The 18017-nt window shown below is 37.9% G+C and overlaps 1 protein-coding gene across 1 annotated transcript in view; it reads left to right on the forward strand.

The window, feature by feature from the left end:
* Nucleotides 1-18017, forward strand: part of LOC140927845 (conserved oligomeric Golgi complex subunit 4-like) — a 34482-nt gene that overhangs the window by 2489 nt on the left and 13976 nt on the right. The window contains exons 2-16 of the mRNA XM_073377528.1: nucleotides 4036-4118; nucleotides 5244-5358; nucleotides 5633-5683; nucleotides 6813-6863; nucleotides 8200-8275; nucleotides 8975-9092; nucleotides 9561-9636; nucleotides 10292-10346; nucleotides 11054-11155; nucleotides 12213-12250; nucleotides 12395-12463; nucleotides 13683-13738; nucleotides 15809-15905; nucleotides 16176-16215; nucleotides 17242-17300. Of these exons, the coding sequence (XP_073233629.1) occupies nucleotides 4036-4118; nucleotides 5244-5358; nucleotides 5633-5683; nucleotides 6813-6863; nucleotides 8200-8275; nucleotides 8975-9092; nucleotides 9561-9636; nucleotides 10292-10346; nucleotides 11054-11155; nucleotides 12213-12250; nucleotides 12395-12463; nucleotides 13683-13738; nucleotides 15809-15905; nucleotides 16176-16215; nucleotides 17242-17300 (1086 nt within the window). The remainder of the gene's footprint in view (nucleotides 1-4035; nucleotides 4119-5243; nucleotides 5359-5632; nucleotides 5684-6812; nucleotides 6864-8199; nucleotides 8276-8974; nucleotides 9093-9560; nucleotides 9637-10291; nucleotides 10347-11053; nucleotides 11156-12212; nucleotides 12251-12394; nucleotides 12464-13682; nucleotides 13739-15808; nucleotides 15906-16175; nucleotides 16216-17241; nucleotides 17301-18017) is intronic.

Raw genomic sequence — 18017 nt, forward strand, 5'->3', positions numbered from 1 at the left:
TTGTTTCTCCTGAGTTTTTGCTTGATGTTCTCGAGTGTTTTCTACTTGCCATCTCATTTGTATTGGACAGCTTGCCACCTGGAATCCATGGAACACCTACTTCGTATCGCCCATCACTTCTCTTCACAATGTTCCCTCGAAATTCAGAGCACACATCCAGCTGATCATCCTCCCGTTGGTCCTCTACTCCTGAAACATCAAGGAAGTACATTTGTACAGTTTCTCGTAGTCACTTGTCTCCCTAGTGAAAGTGCATGTGCTGTTTGCGTAGTCCTTTCTGCCATGAACAAACCAATGACTGTGGTTCCCTCGATGATTGGGTCCTCTGGTCAAACTTTGTACACCTTCTCTGTTTGGATCTCGCAGTAGGTGTCGTTTCCAAGTGTGAGGTGAATTGGGTACTCTTCACTTGAGGTCCTGTAAATATTTTTCCATGCAAGTGTTCATACTTCGCCTTTAGCTCTATCAGAGTTGGTGTCTTTATAATGGTTATCTGTATTTTCTCACTCACTTTATCATCAACATAATCTATCTATCTAACAACCAGCAAAGACTGTTTCTTTGTTCCGTTCATAGTGACGATTTGGTGTGACTCATGACTTACTGGTTTCAATCCTAGTCTGTAAATCTCTTCTTTTGAGACAGTGTTTTCCCCAGTGTCCTGTGCGGCCACAATTCCTTTTCCTGGAAAAACTGCCTCCTTGCTTCCATTGTTTTAACGACCTTGCACGCGTCTGCCAAGTTCTTTCCTATACTAATGCTTCTCCCTTTTTGGTCATACACCTCTACCCTCTCTGCATGCATCATCTACACTGTGTCTTTTCAACCACTGCTGAAGGTTGTTTACTTTTTTTTATCCCTGTTCTCCCAATTTTGCCGGTTCACGCTATATAATCAGGCCTCACTTGTAGTAGTTTGTTGACAGTGGACATCACCAACCCTGAAGCATGTCGGCTTTGCCCATTGTCAGCAATGCATCTTAATTTCTGCTCACGCTCTCATAAAATTCGTGAATCTTTAAGTAATTGGATCCTTTGACAACAGGAAGGTTCACTGTTTCTTCTACAGTCACATTCACAACAAGTTTGCTCTGGCCATACTCGGATTTCAGTGGCTTTGGGTTTGCTATCTTTGCGTGTACGTTTGGATTGACGATTTCCAACAGGTAGCCAAATTTCTCTTCTGCGCTGATTGATTTGTTTTGGACTTATGTAACAAACATCTTCTCAAATCTCACCCTGTTGGTGGGTGTTCGCTGGAATGGTGTTATTATCAATTTGGGCAGTTCTACTGTGGTTGAATGGGCTTCTTTCTCCAATTCGAGCCGTTTATGTGTCGCCTCTAATTCTGCATCAATTTTCTCCTGCCACATACGTCGCTTGTACACTCTTCAACACAAGTCAGTTAAACGGCAATCCTTTTCTCGCTGTTGTTCTTGTTTTGCTTCTAATTGTTTTCTTTCCATTTTCTTGTATATTTCCTTTTGTCTGTTGTTTAAGAACTTTGCAAGCTTTTCTTTCTCCACAAGAAATAATGATATACGTGGCCTTCACGTCCTTCTTCCATTGTCTCACTAATTGAGCAGATACACTGTACATCATGATCTATTTTCATTTCCTCTGCTTGTGAAATAAGATCCGATAACTTGCCCACGATTTTCTCCACTCTTCTGTTGGCAATATCCGTTTCTGTGTAATCCCTTAGTTTAATTAGCTTATCTGTTTCGTCCAGAAAGTACTTGAGTTTTTGTTTTTCCTTGTCTATTTCTTTCTCTAGTTGCTGTTCATCATCACAGTTGTGCCGCGTGTCCGCTTTTTCCTCACCGTCACTCATGGTTTCCAATTCCTTCACTCGTTGTATAATAGCCAGTAGAAGTCCGCAGTTATCCCATCCTCGGAGACCCAGGGGCGGTCAGTCGGGCCGGGAGAAATAGCGCGACAAAAGTTTTCAAGTACAGGCGGAAAAGCCCCTGGGTACCGACTCTCACCGGACCATTTCCAAACGGTCAAGCGAATGCTGGCTCCTGATTGGGCACAAAAAATGCTTTGTATTATTGTGCCCAATCGGCGAACAGCATCTCCTGAGTTCTTTTCGTGAGTTCGTACACGACGGCTATTATTTCGCCACAGTTGCCCGGTTCGTTCACCAAGCTTTCCTATGACCAGAAACAAAGGAACTACTGATGAGTCGAAAAACGTTTCGGATGCTATCAGCAGGAGCCGTTTTGCACTGAGAAAATTCTGTTTCTGACGGATCACAAGGCAACACAACAACTTTGCACGTGCATCACCCTTTTTGCATATATTTCTTTGCCGTCACTGCACGACTACCACGTGAAAAATGCCTAATTTCACACGTTTTGTGAAGGACGTAAACAAGCAATGACAAAATTTTCTTTCTCTTTATGAACTTGGATATGGTGGATAGAAATTTAATTCCAGAAGATTTCACTTGCATTTGACAAAGTAAGTGAGTTGGAATAGTCTAATCACGATAGAGACTGAAAAAATGTCAGTTCACTCTTCATGCGACGTTTTCGTGGTTGTTAGCTGTCGCGGCATATATTTAAGAAGGCGTGATCGATGCAAGCGTAAATACCTGTTGTAAGCTCGTCAAGCTTGTTTTTTTTGGAAAAGCGTCTTTAGTTTTCGTGTGGAAAGTGGTTGTCTTTACACTAGGCTGTTAAGTAAGACTTAAGAGCTGCTAAGTTTTACTTAACCAAAATTGCGCGTGCGAAGGCCTAAGCAAAATCTCAAGTAACTTTGCTTTGCATCTCATTAAAACCAACTTAGCAAACTTGCGGTTTCCAAGCTTTCAGAAAGGCGAAGCATGTCAATCAATCTTAATTACGTTGCGTGGGAAAAACTGAAGTAAAAAGGATAGGTTGTGTGTGAAGCTTTCTTTTACTTGAAGAATTTAAAATTTACTTGTCTTGAAATATTTGTTAGCTTATTTAGGCTCTAGTGTAAAGACTACCAGTATTTTGAAATGCAGCGTTTATATCAAACTGAAAGATTCCTGATTGCGTGCATTTCTTTGGTGCATGAGCGCGAGCCAGACAAGCCGTAATTGAGTCAATAGCCGTCGTGTACGAACTCACGAAAAGAACTCAGGAGATGCTGTTCGCCGATTGGGCACAATAATACAAAGCATTTTTTGTGCCCAATCAGGAGCCAGCATTCGCTTGACCGTTTGGAAATGGTCCGGTGAGAGTCGGTACCCAGGGGCTTTTCCGCCTGTACTTGAAAACTTTTGTCGCGCTATTTCTCCCGGCCCGACTGACCGCCCCTGGGTCTCCGAGGATGCAGTTATCCTGGTCGCGGCACCACTTTTGTACCGAATTTGTGGGGTACAAACAATTCACTCCTTTAAAATCACCTTTAGTTATAAACAAGCCTTTTACAGAGGCTCAGAGGCTGAGGCTGCGGCAAGTCATGGCATGGTTTGCGGTAGGCTGAGGACATGGCTGAAGATTATAAACAAACATAAAGTTGGCAATTCACACATTTACTAATCAAACAAGACTGCCTTGCATTTTCTTTATTGCTATCTAACTTAGGAATGAACCTTACAGATGTTCCAAAAATGTTTTGGAGTGCAGTTTTTTGAGAAAGTGTGAGAAATCAGTTGTCATCTTTTGAGAGTGTGAGATTGGTTTTACTATTGTGAGACTCGATCACGGCAAAGTCTCGACAAGGCAAGTCTGGAAGGTTCTATGGTAACTGCAGCAAGCAATTAGATTTTATAGTCACCAAAGTGACTTCCAAAGGATTGGATGCTATGGAGTGAGTGATGAGGCTTTAATTACTCTTCGCATTTTAAGGGATTTTAAAAATGTCTCTTCATACTGTTCATAGCTATCATTAACCTGTAATCCATAATGTCTTCTACAGCTGATGTCACTCCATATAATGGTTGATAGAAATGGAATTTTTCTGACAGCCCTGCTGTAGATGAATATACATTTTCACAAAATAATGATAATAATAATATTAATTCTGCTCTGCTTTTTTGACTGCACTGCATTTAATTTAGCAAAAACTGAATAATGAACTGGATGCCATCTTGGAAAGCCAGCCCAGACTTGATGCAAAAATGAACACCCTGCAGAATGTTATGTGAGTACACATGACTATAAGACAACAATCTTATTTAGCTTCTAATTAACTAAGCTGTAAGCACTTCACGGTGCGATCAGAGCTTCCTTTTGTCTTCTTGAGTGAGGTACCCCACGAGCAGAGGTTTCTCTTTTGCATGGCTTTTAGCATTTTAATACAAAGACGTTCGTGTGGCTTGTCTGTCACGTGGTCGGTATACAGGGCATAAAACAATACCGACTACACGACAGACAAGCAACTTGTGAGCAACTTCATAAATGCTGAACGCCATGCAAGAGGTACCACTCAAGAAGACAAAAGGAAGCTCTGTCTGAAACACGTACGTCAAACCTTTGAGGTCGCCACAGCCAAAATTTCTGGACTAGTCAATCTTGTTCTTTTTCTTCAAAGTAGTTTTTTTCTAGTACAAGCATCCAGTTATTAATAAACCAATGGTCATAACCTAGCCTGCTGCAGCAAGCATAGTAAGCTCGCGGCTATTAGGCCTGGGTTCAAGCAAGTGAGCAAGTGAAAAAAGGGCTTTGCTGACAGGGTGTCAACACTTAAGCAGTAAAAATGATTGTTTTTATCAAATGACACGGACTACAAATTCCTGTTACTGTGCCTAATCTTCTTGTTACTTAACAAATCGACCACAATTTTCCATGGTCTGCTCTCTTATAGACCATAGAAATAACATCATAAAATGTTCAAAACTCAAGTGGAACCACGAGCCACAGGCGAGTGGTTTCACTGCAAAGTTTTGAACATTTTATGGCATCATTTCTAAGGTCTGTAATAGTGTTGACCATGGAAAATTCTGGTTGATTTGTTTTTTACAATAAAGTTTAATTTTTAACAAGAAACTAAAAACAAAACAACCAGCACTGCGTGACATGTTATGTCATTTTTATGGTCTAAACTCTGTAGACCATAGCTCTCGACCATTATCTGCGTGTGAGAATTCGTTCTCAGTTATTGTAAAAAAAAACGTAATACATGTATTTTAAGGTTTTATGATAATGTTAACAACATCTCGACACCTTAAATATATATTCCCAGAACTTCCTGTAAAAAAGTCTACTACATAAGGAATTTGTGAAGTGAGTTCTTTGTAATGAATTTTGCATAATAATTATTTTTCAGTCCAAATCTGCAGCTGGTGATGAGAGATGCGCAGCATTTGCATACCATGATTTCCAACACTTCTGATTTAGCAGAAAAAGTCAGCAGCAAAGTACGACTTCTGGATCTTGTTAAGGTACTACTACTAACTGGTCAATAATATTTAAAATACAATTGAATCTTCATTAAGCAGCCCCTTTAGGGTACTGACAAGTAGCCACTACAGTGTATGAAGGCTGGCCACTCAATAGAGGTTCTTGGGAGGACCTTACAAAGGGGTAACTTTGACTAACAATGCAAAACCATAAAAACCCTTATGCAGTGTTTTTTTTTTAAATTATTATTTTAAGTTTTAATTACTGTAACTTAGTGGAACTTTTTAATAGCTATTTTTTTTAAAAATATTTTAGAACCGAGTTCAAGAAACAATAAAGCGAGTGGATGACATTCTTGATTTGAAGGTAACTAAATAAAATTGTTATTATAAACCTTTTTCTTTAGCAACGTTAGAGACGTTTTAGCTGATACTTTGTTTTATGTTACTTGCTTAGCAGTAATTAGGGCTGCAATAATGCACCAACACATCAATGAGCTGCAATATTTCTTCCCATGAATATTGGTACTTTGAGCAGATATCATGCCATATATTACGTAGACGATATTACACGGTGGCGCGAAGATATGAATTTTATTTTCGACTGGCAAAACAATATTTTATGAACGAGCGCAGTGAGTGAGTAAAATTTTGTTTTTGCCACGAGAAAATAAAATTCATATCTTCAAGCTGCTGTGTAATATCCTCTGTGTAACATATGGCATGATATCTGCTCAAAATACCAATATTCATATCATGGGAAGAAATATTGCAGCTCATTGATGTGTTGGTGCACCTACTATGTATTGTGTATTGTGGTCTTTGTACAGCAATCTATAGTATCATAATTATGACTGAGTCATTTGTCACTTTGTCACTGCAACTGTAGTGATGATCTATTTGTTATAAGTGGTTAGCAGTTGGATTTTGGACTTAGAGGGAGATGTTAAACTCTTGCTGTGATGTTGGTTCCATAGTCAATAAACATGAAAATGTTGCTGAAAAATAAACTTTGCATCCTTTCAAACTGTAATTTTTGTGATTATGCCAAGTTGCTGTTACTCAAAAGAAGGGATTTAGGTTGAAGCTGAAGAAAGGGGACTGTGCCCAAGTTCAGACAGAGATGATAGAATTTATTACCTTACCATTCCTGTTCTCAAGTAAACTTAAAATTTGGTTATTTCAAATGTAGTTGTGCAAGGATGGCAAAGTTATTTTACTCTTTCAAAAAAGCCCAATGCTTGGCAGAGTTGTTCTTTTGCTCAATAAACCTGTTGCTTTTTTTGACATTCCTTTTGTAACCGTCATCATAGTTTCCTAGGGTCCCTTTTTCTTCTTCATCAGCTTTATGCTACTGAAACCTAATGAGAAAATTCTGCAGCATTAAAAATTAATGCTTTCAATTTATTGCAGTACGCCTTTACATTATTCTATTTTACTGTTCCCTTAGCCTGACCTTAATAATTATTGTTTTTTTTCTTTTTGCACTGTGCTAGGCTTGTGTGGATGGTGTACAGACAGCACTAAACACGGAACACTATGAACAGGTATAAAAATTAAAAATAGTTGTTTCAGTGAGGAGGGTGCCATGTGCTCCACTTAATTTAGTTAACATTTATTGTTACTGATTATATATTTTTCATTTATCAAAGTCCCTTATACAGTTACATGTACAGGCAAACTACACATGTAGGTGCCTGCCACAATATCAGAGAGTACTGAGTTAAAATTAAGCCAATACACCTGGCTACAGAAGTCCTGTATTGAAACCTAAAGCCATTAATCACGCCTTTTATGCAAATGTCCTGTGGGTCATTCTCCTGTAAATCCTCAGCAAAATCAACACAAAAATTTTGTTTGTATTTACAGTCATCTCCCTTTATAGTGAACACCGTAGGGACCTTGAGTTAGTGTCCTCATTAGTGAGAGTCTGTAATAGTGGGAGATTATTTCAGTCAAACATCTGTAATTTATTTTTGCCCGGGATTTGGCTGCTGTCCAAATTATCGGGGTGTCGGCAGGGCAAGAGTTGATTCTACTTATTTTGGTTGTGGGAAGAGAAAAGCTTTTAAACAAGACATATTCATTTTGATGCTCTTGGTACTGTCGTCCCGTGGGTGTTGGGAGTTCGACAGGACTCCCTATTATGGCCTGTACAAGGAGACTCTGCTCAAAAGGCCGAGTATCTTTCTCAGACTTGAGGTTTTTAAATGGTAAGATGTTCATGAGTTGAAGTGACTGAAAGGGTGGAGCGTATCTTCTGGTCTCCAGATTAGAGCATGAAATCTCCTGGATAATTGCTGAAGTTTTCAGTAGACTCGACTTTCCGACATCAGAGTGCCTACTATTATGTGTCATTTGAGCTAATTAAATGTTAGCATCAAAATTAAACCTCATAAACTCTGGTATGCCATTGTAATGATAATAATGTGATCGTTGAAAGTAAACCTATCAAGCAGGTCAAATGTTACAATGCCAACAACATGTTGAATGCACATTTTGTGTTATCACAAATTTGTGACAATTGGAGTGAACAAGTATTTTTTGCACAAATGATGTCATGTGAGGTGCCTTATGACATCATCTATCATCCCTTCCCTTTCAATTCTCAATATTTGAAGACGTGGGGGGTTAACAGCCCTGCATTTAGATACTTAAAAGGGCCTTTAATTAAATTCAGCGAAACAAAAAATTAATGAAGGGGGTACCTTTCCTGTCAAAAAACAGTACATAAAGGCAGTAAGGGGTTGGACCTAAGGGCAGAGCCTTTCTGATTTGCCCTGACACCTAGCCCCATCCTAGGCTTTTTCCATTGAAAGCATCCTATTCAATAGTTTATTGATTTAATTATTATTTCATTTTTGTTGAATTCTCCCATCAAAGGCAGCAGCTCACATTCACAGATATCTTAATCTTGATGCAGAGGTGCTAAAGGAAATCACGGGCGATTCAAAGGAAGGTAATTAAATCATTGTTTTTAATCTTCTCATATTTGGAAAGAAGAGTTGAATTTTAATTTTTTTTCTTCAAGATCACCTTAATTAGTTGCCCTTTCAACAGCAGTTATACATCTGTTTTTACTGTAATGTCAAGGGTTAACCCATTTATATATCTTAACATTGGTGTAGCTTTGCTTGTCTGTGAGAGAGGGAGAATCTTAGGCATGTCACCTCTCCCTCCCCCTCCTGCTTGTCCATCCGCCCCTCCCCCATCTCTTGAAAGACAATAACAAGCCTTTGTGTGGGTACATGCAGTTGTTGATTTGATTGTGCATTTTCCATCATTAATTGTTGGTTTTTCAGGCAAAATTGTCGCATATTATTGAGAATTGTTTGGTTGATAATTATAATGCTACTGGCAAGCTTAGGGCAGCCACAGCAATGATGGAAATGAGGAAATGAAAAAGCGGCAGGTTTAATAAGCAAAACAAAAACTCTGAACATGCAACACACTTTTTGGCAGATTTCTTTTTCGGCTTTGCACGACTGACATTGTCAAACTTGATTGGAATGGCAATCTCTAAGAGCATTGTTGCATCAATAGTGAACACGTCGTGACTTTGATTTCATCAGAAATACCCATTCCACACAGGGGCTCAATAATGTTAGGACAACCTACAGTTTTAGCTTTCAGCTACTACTTTTTTTATTTCACCCAGGTTCTGATTTAGCAGGAGCTTTTGCATTGCTTCATGAGGCAGAAACAAAACTGAAAAGAATAGTTCATGACAAGTTTGAGGCTGCCATACAGAATGGTGACAGGAACTCTGTTGAAAGGTACTGCTGCATGTACTCACATAGCAATTTACAATATTATTTTATTGGTGTTCTTATTGTGAAGTGCAGGGCGTTCATTAGGCATCTAAGATTGGAGAATTCTCTGTTTACTACGCGGAATTCTCCAGCTAACGTTCAGGTCCAGGTTGTTCAAAAGATGGATAGTACGATCCACTGGATAAATCACTATCCCTTGGAAAAGTATTTGGAAAACCAATTGCGCTATCCAATGGATAGAGATTTATCCGGAGGATAGCGTTATCCATCTTTTGAACAACAGGGGCCAGTAGTAGAGCCTATGACCATTTTTTATTCAGATGTAGAGCCTCTTTCAAAATATTTTCCACCTGTTAATGTTACACCTTTCTCCTGCCACTAGAAGTCTTAATGAAAACCCTGGAAGTGATATGAAACTATAATTTAAAGAGTTTTAAAGAGTGGTCATCAAATCTGCCAATATATTTTTAGGTTTTTCAAGATTTTTCCATTACTTGGGCAGCATCAAGTTGGGCTGGAGAAGTATGCAAAATATTTGTGTTCTCAGGTAATTTTAAATATGTTTTAAAACTTTGTATACATTGAACCATACACAAGCTGCATAACTCATATTAATTTTTCTCAAGAAGTTATTGAGACTGGTTTTGTTCTGGTTTTGTTTATGTTCCTCTAAGCTTTAATAGTTCAGGAATCAGAATTGGTTTTATTAACCTTCTTTGCTAAAATGCCATGATCTTACAATCGTATCACCTGAATGTATATTGGTCATTATTGGTTGTACTCGTTTCAAGGGATTGCTACCTTATTCCTGTTATTATACATTGTAGTCACCATCTGTCTTCTCATAAAGTATAATAAAACAATTATTAGATTCGGTTTTTGTGATATCCGGAATAATCAAGGTCTCGGTTAGTGTTATCAGCCTCAGCCTTCGGCTTCGGCTGATAACACTTACCTTGACCTTGATTATTCCAGATATCACAAAAACCTCATCCAATAATTGTTTATAATCTGGTCAGGCAATGCAGTAAATTGAGGGTAGATAGTAGTGAATATGTCTGCAATCAAGCCGTCTGGAATTCCAGAAATGAAGTACGTGTAGCTTTTTAGGCTAAAGGACTGCTCTGGCTAAACAAGTTTTCACTGATTGTAATAATGAGTTGTCATGGATGCTTTATTATTATTGTAAACGTGTTTTACAGATTGCTGCTCATTGTCAGAAAAATCTTGATCTTGCTGTTGCCGCCAAAGAATCTGGTGAGATTGTTGGGGGGGAGGGGTTTTTTGTATCTATTCAGGCTCCAGTTGTTTAAATGTTGGATAGTGCTATCCTCCAGATAAATCACTATCTAGCAGATAAATATTAGCATTAGGGTTAGGATTGATTAGTGAAATCCTTGTTGCATTATCCACTGGATAGAGATTTATCTTGTGGATAGTGTTATCACCCTTCTGAACAACTGGACCCAGATGTATGGTGCATTTGGTACATTTTAGCGCAAATAATGTTTTAAACGAATTTGGTTTACAGAACTGCTCTCTTCAGTTTTGGAAGCTATACAGAGAGGAATTTAAGCTATGCAGAGAGGAATTTAAGGAAATTTACTGTATGTGATAAGCTCTCACATTTTTTTGTTGTGGGGGCGGGGGAGGTACGCGCCCCTTTGGCTAACTCTGGCTAACTCCATCTGATGATTTTGTCAACAAGACTTTGGTAACTGGCCACTAAAACATTTATTGGTGGAAAGTGGCGGCTCAATGAGAGATTGCTTAATAAAGGTTTCACTGAATGTACATCAACAAATTATTGTGAGCTAAAACGAGCATGAGGAAAAAACTGTTAAATAACATAATTACCACTGTTCAAGACAATACATGTGGTTTGAAAAGTTTTAAAAAGTTTTGGAACAATTTAGTTCTATATAAGACGCAACATTAAGCTTTAAATTATTTCTTGATTACAGATCGTCACGCTAATGTTGTTTTTGCCAACTCACTAACTCTGTTGTTTGAGAACATCGCACGGATGGTGGAAGAGCATCAGCCCTTTGTAGAAACCTATTATGGTGAGTAATATGAAGCAGTCAAGTGATGATCAATCAGTTAATTTTTCAATCATTCCAGTCACCACATCTTATTGCTGCCTCTTGCTTGCAAACACATACACCTTTTTTTTAAAAAATGTAATGTACTTTATTAAGTGTCAATGTATTTAGCATGAAAGTACCAATTTCGGGACCCTGGATTCAAACTGGAAATCCAACTCGTGACATCCCGCTCTGCATTCATGCGCTCTACAGACTGAGCTAATCCTGCCATAGTTAATACATGGATGCATTTGAAAGGCAGTACATGTACCATTGATGAATGGACCTCAGCCCCCCAATCTTCCTATCACCAATAGAAGGGTACGGGGCAGGTGCTGCAGGCACAAACTGAGGGAGTCGTGAGTGAGTGAGTGTGGAAGGTATCTATGACAACCCTTTGAGTGGCAATAGAAAGGCACCATCACACCGAGAACCTTTGTGAACCTTAGTTTTGACAGATCGAAACACACCAATGATATTATGAGTCTTCATAACCAAAAACATCACAGCTTAACTGACAGTAACTGACAGACAACAAATAACACTGCAACTTAATTGACCAATCAGGTCAGTAACCAGAGTTTAATCCCATGATACAACTCACTTTGACCCTGAAGATGAATACCGCACAGGTTGTTAAAATGTCAGTCACCCTCAACGACAGTCCTATTCAGGACTTCATTCGCCTGGATGATCAAACTCAACCTACATGTACTTAATATAGTTTGTAGATACTTGCCAAGACACATCCAGAGGGACTGGGAGCAAAACAACTAAAATGACTGCATGTGAAATGCAATATGAGTAACATAAATTGATCTCAATAAAGGTGCTATAAAATTACTGAGGCCTTGCAAATCCCCTAGGACTGCCCTGCATATTATAGACTGTTCACAGAAACTGTAAACCTCTTCTCTCTAAGATCCCTTCTCGAAGCCTAGACCTTTTACCCAAACAGGGGATTGCCTTTTCCCATTAGTAATAATTATTACTTATTTTTTTTCAAACCTGATTATGCATTTTTTTTCATTGTAAGGTCCAGGAAAAATGTTTATCCTGCTACAATCTATGCAGGTATGTCTTAAGGATGGTTATTGCTTCAGAGACCAAGTAAACAAGAACAAGATCTGATTTGTGAGCTGAGAAAGTGTCTGTGAAATTGTAATTATATTTATTAATTATAAATTAATTAATTTATTAATTATATTTATTTTTTAGGCTGAGTGTGACAAACAGGCAAATCAAATAGTGGACCAGTTTTTAAAAAAGAGGCAGTTTAAAGAAAAGGTACCTGAAATTATTGATGATTTCTTTCTTTATGAAAATGAACCAGTGCATAGTTAGTGGAGCATTAAATTACCAAAGACTGCTTAATTATGCACAATGTGGTGGTTAGCAGTTTTGGTGAGAAAAAAAAAAAAGACAGAAAATGCCAACAAGCTTGTTAAGGTGGCTGATCAAAATAGTGTGGCATTTTTAGTTCTTTTCCTTTGAAGAAACAAGTTGATTGATTAAGTTTTTAACAGGGCAGGGATCCACTTGTCCTATGGGCAAGTCAATCTTACTAATTTTCACTTACCCCCACTAGTACATAATTACTGTGCCAGATACAGAGTCACTACTGGAATTGACCAACGTTGTCAATTCCAGAGCAGTAGCGTTAGAAAGCAGATATGCACTTAGATTTTAAATTGATTCATGCTTCCAACTAATTGTGTAACTCATGCATCTTGCAGTCTTCAGATTTGAAATAAAGTAAACACCCGCATATAAGAACAAATGGATTAAGAACACCCGGCTGAAATTTGGCCAATAAAGCCCCATTTTTATAAGAACAAGATCAGCCTGAAAATTGTAACATGTTCTTATAAAATGAAAAAAGTGTCATAATTTCAAAACATGTAAGTTTATGTTTGCTGTCAGATAACTTCTTTTGTTAATATAATCAAATTACAGGATAATTATTTATTTTAGTTTTCTAAAATATGCTAAATATACCTCAAGCAACATGTTTTAGATAGTATTACTAAATAAAAATGGAAGAACATTTTAAGAACATTTTGAAGCTGATTTGTCATTAAGCACCCGATAAATGAGAACTCAATCAGCCCGACCTCCGAAATCGAGTGTCCTTATAATTTATGCGGGTGTTTACTGTAGTTTCTGTCTGACTGGAAGTTATCACTTACTAAGCTGACACTTTTAGAGAGATTCACGGGACCACCAAGCTAATTTTACTTGCCCCCATTGGGCCACCAAACTTCTATTTTTACTTGACCAACATCATAATTTTCCTGCTCCGGGCAATCAGACCTGGGTTTTTTCCTGCGCTGCAGTAATTTCAATTGTTAATTGTTTTTTGAAAATGCGTGATGGCTTTGAACCCTTGATACATGTAGTTTGAATACATAAAAGCTGAAAGTTGCATTGTCTTGGTGAGATCTACAAAATTAAAAAGAAGTTGTACTGATCTGATTGATTTATTATGTACTCTTTTTATTTGCAGTTTAAATCAGTACAGAGCAGTCAAACATTGAAAAGTTCTTCCGCACATATGGAAAGGTGGGCTGTACTGCATATATAGTGCAAAAAAAAAACCTGACTTTGTTTCCAAAAATTTAATGCTAACGAGCAGCTTCGCGAAGACGCGAGGCTGCGTGCTAGGCAGCAACATAATAAAGCCTTGCGCGAAAGTTCCAAGGTAGAATGAATCTCGAAGGGGTGTAACGTTAAGGTAGTGTAAGTAACTTTTTTGACGTAATTCAGAACAGAGAATGCATTGTTTTCGAGCGAACAGGTTCATAGTATAATGCGTGAGTGCGTTTCATGACGGTAAATGACGAACACATGACTAACCTGCAGCCTGCATTCTCGTAATTTATGGTAATTCATGACATTTCTAAACAAATTGAACAGCGCGCGCGTATAGGTGAAATCTTTGCTCGTTGGCACTTAGCGATAGCTATAACTAGTATACGGTAGTTATTGCGTGTGAGTTTTTCAGTTGTTTAGACAAAAAATCGGTCCTGATGTTTGGTGACGAGGCAAGAGGGCAGCGTGGCCAAGTGGTGAGAGCAATTCAGAGGCCCTTAGTTTGAGTTCTGCCCTGACTGCTAGCTGGATTTGTTCACGGTAGTCCCAAGTTCAGGTCCTCTATCACACTTGTAAATACAGGGTTCGTACAGGGTCTTGAATTCTTGAAAAAGTCTGGAAAAAATGGTAAAAGTCTGGGGTGTTTTTCAAAGCTACAACAAATGCCTTATAAGTGAATTTTTGGCGCTTTGGTCAAATCTTATTCAGTCTCTCTGTGCGTTTGCAGTACATGGTGAAAAAAGCTTTGTTCCTGCCTTTTTAAAGATCTGTATTGATCATCTATTTGATAACCTTGAGTCTGGAAAAAGAAATAATTGTTTTGGAAAAATCTCTGCGAAACCTGTAAATAGCCAACAGGTTTGCCTACGGTCTTGGTTGGGATTCTTAACCCCATTAGGTTAAGTTAAATTAGTTTTTTCAGGCATTTGCCCGGCCCCACTAGCATTAGTGTTATAAATACTGCAGAGGATAAGTAACTTAATATTTATTTCATTTCATTTTTTGTTATTTCACATGTGGTGATTGTTTTAAGATTTGACGAAGGCAGGATAAGTGAAACATTAATCCATTCACTTCTAATAAGGCTAAAAAAATTATGGAATTTTTCAAATGAATTTTAGCAAAATCCTAAGAAATAAATAGTACTATGCAAGAGTCGTGCCGAAAAGATTTCATTTGCACGGTAACACCATAGGTTTTTTCCCCACAGAATCAAAAGTTAGAGTCACTGACAGACTTGCCACAATGTGGTCTAGGAGTTAAAACTCAAGGTTATTGGCCATGGTAGCCTAGTTAATGATGTACAGGCTCATAACGTGTCTCTCAGGCTTGGACCTTAATTTAACTGAGTTGATTTGTCATCTAACAATTTTTCAGAAGATTATGCGTTGCTTTCAATAGGACTTGTCAACCACCAGAGTCTAATAAATGGAGGGATAAGAGGGGTGGTAGCCCTTGCAATTCTAGTAGAGTAACCTTTCAACTAAACACCAAAATTATTTGTTTTTGTTTTTTTTTTAATTGAAAGCTTAATGTACAAGAATTGCAAGGGCTGCCACCTCTCTTATCTTGCTCAGACATATATTTTAAAAGTTATTAATATCTCTGTTTGTTATTTATGTTTACTTTTTATGTAACTTTTTTGTATCCCATGTTCAAGGATGGCCTCCTCTGCAGGCAACTGGGCTCCTATTGTAACGGTTACACTGACCCTCAGTGGAGTCTGAGCACAAGAAAAGGAGAAAACAATGTGGTGGATCACTGTCACTCCTTGTTCTCTCCCCATTCTCCCACTCGTTCTCTAAAACAGAACAGTGAAGCCTGCGGAGGAGGCTAATTCAAGGAGTGATACAGTGGAACCTCCATATAACGAAGGGCCAAGGGACTGGCAAAATCTGTTCGCTGTAACGAGGTTTCGTTATATCGAGGTTCTTTTTCATATATTTTACTATTATTGGGGTTAAGAAGACTGTTCGCTATACCGAGGACTTTGTTATAGAGGTTCGTTATATCGAGGTTCCACTGTATTTTGTTTTTCAGATATGATCCAAGAGAGCTTGATGTTGTTTTAAGAGAAGTTGTCATCATGAATTCAAGGGCTGAGATGTATTTAAAGTTTATTGAAAAACGGATCTCGGTAAGAACCTTTTATGTAGAATATTTTCACCGTTCATCCCTAGCCCATTACCCGTCATGCAGAACGACGTCCCTTTTACCGCTTTTAATTTCGTTGTGCAAGGGGAAGAGGTCTTTCAAACCATACCAGAACGAGCATCAAGGAAAACGAATTCGAATATCCTGTTGTTGGGTTTATGACTCTTTCTTGGAACTGGTATTAATGACCATAGAAATTAAAGAATGCTTAGGGGACATTAGTTTGGAAATTATTTTCGTTTTGTATTTTCAGGATGATATGGAGAATATTCCTGAAATGGAAAGAACTGAAGGTAGCTATTAAATAATTAAATGTGTAGGTCCAGAAAATATCCATACCTCCCCCACGCAGGGCAACAGAAATTCCGAGGGGAGGCGGGGCCCAAAAGGAGGCACTTTCCGTAAGGGTGAGGGGGGGGGGGGGGGGGGGGCTTCTTGAGGACTTTTTTCCAGGGGCATCTTAGTTATTAAAAATGAACAGCTGCCCTGTTGAGCAAGATATCAGTTTTTTTGGTAAAACAGTGATTCAAGACAAGAATTATTGTTTACGTTGACGATCTTTTATTTACGGTCGGCTGAATCCTTTTTTCATGCCTTACGCGATAGTTTGTGTAAAACTATTGTCATCGGCTCATGAATAAATGATATATTTTTGGTTCTTTATATTTTGGCTGATTAGATCTCTTTTTCTAGCGATCCAACGTTTACACTGGCAGGATCTTCGTCCACGGTTTTTGCAGTTAATTTAATCCTTTATTATATATTGTGGTACCAACCGTAATGTGGTCTTGACTTCTTCTAACATGCTTTTAACTGAAAGGAAGCCATTGAAGTTCACTCGGCGTTTAGTTTGAAAGTTACTGGTTATTCTAAAGCTGGTTAGGTATCATTCGTCTCAAGTAACGTATCGCCTCCATGTTTCTTAGTGACTTACAGTTAATTATTAACCAAGAAATACTTAATTAAGATTATTAGACACAGTATCTCTTTATCAAAGAAACTATTATCTTTCTCAAATAGTATAGTGCAACGGCAATTTTGACGGAAAAATTATTTTCAGGAGGTCTCAAACCAAGTTGGAAAATTACCAAAATTCCAGGGGGTGGGGGGTCTAAAGCAAAGTGCCCTATGTGGAGAAGTATGGCTATTTTTTGGAACAACATAATATGTATCCATTTTCCACATGAATGAATTCTATTAAGAATCGCCAGTTCCCGCTATTTCCCATGTTTATTGTCCCTGTAAGTTTTAAACAGAACACCAGTCCTAAGGGGTTTAAGCACAGTACTCTGATATTTATCTGTTTATTCCTTCCCAAGAACTGTTAGGAATTCAGGACAAAGTTATATCCAATTGTGATCTCAGCAGAAGAATGCAGGTAATCATACTTTCATTTAGATAAGATAATAATAATAGTAATTTTATTGATAACAAAGTTAACTACAAAATCCTATTTACAATTAATTTTGCTTTAAAAAAAATTAGTCAAAGCTCTATTTACAATTCCTTTCGATTAAAAAAGCACTTAGTTTCAATTAACATTTCATTTCAATAATAATAATAATAAAAATTTGGTCTAAGGAGCAGGATGTTGAGATGAATAAAATCTCAGATGTGCGATCGAGTGATGTTTTGAAAGGGGATGCAGAAGGATCTGCTATCCAGCGCGCTGAATATTGTGTGCACATTCAGCCACAACAAATTAAGTGACTCTCTTTACCCTTTTGTCCTTTTTGTTAAGTGGGTTAGCCTTCATTAGTTTTAGGATTCTTTTTGAAGTATTTTTTAAAGTTTATTCTAGATATGATTCAGGATATCAGCAATTTTCCCCTGATGAATTCCTGCAGAGCAACATAGGTTACTTTGAGCTCATTAGGGCTAATTTTCTATGCATTCAAACGTGACTCTGCATGTAATTTATGTTTTTTATGTCTTAACGGTGTTGCTGCTGGAAATGTATATAATGGGCGATGTATAGAGTTATGATCATTTAATATTTAAAATAATTGCTCTAGGTCTCAAAATTCAGCTTTATATCAATGAATTATTCTGTTTTCAAAAAGACTAACGGCATTGCTTTCCTGGGAAAAATCCA

This window comes from Porites lutea, chromosome 2 (assembly GCF_958299795.1).
Source record: "Porites lutea chromosome 2, jaPorLute2.1, whole genome shotgun sequence".
Taxonomy (NCBI): domain Eukaryota; kingdom Metazoa; phylum Cnidaria; class Anthozoa; order Scleractinia; family Poritidae; genus Porites; species Porites lutea.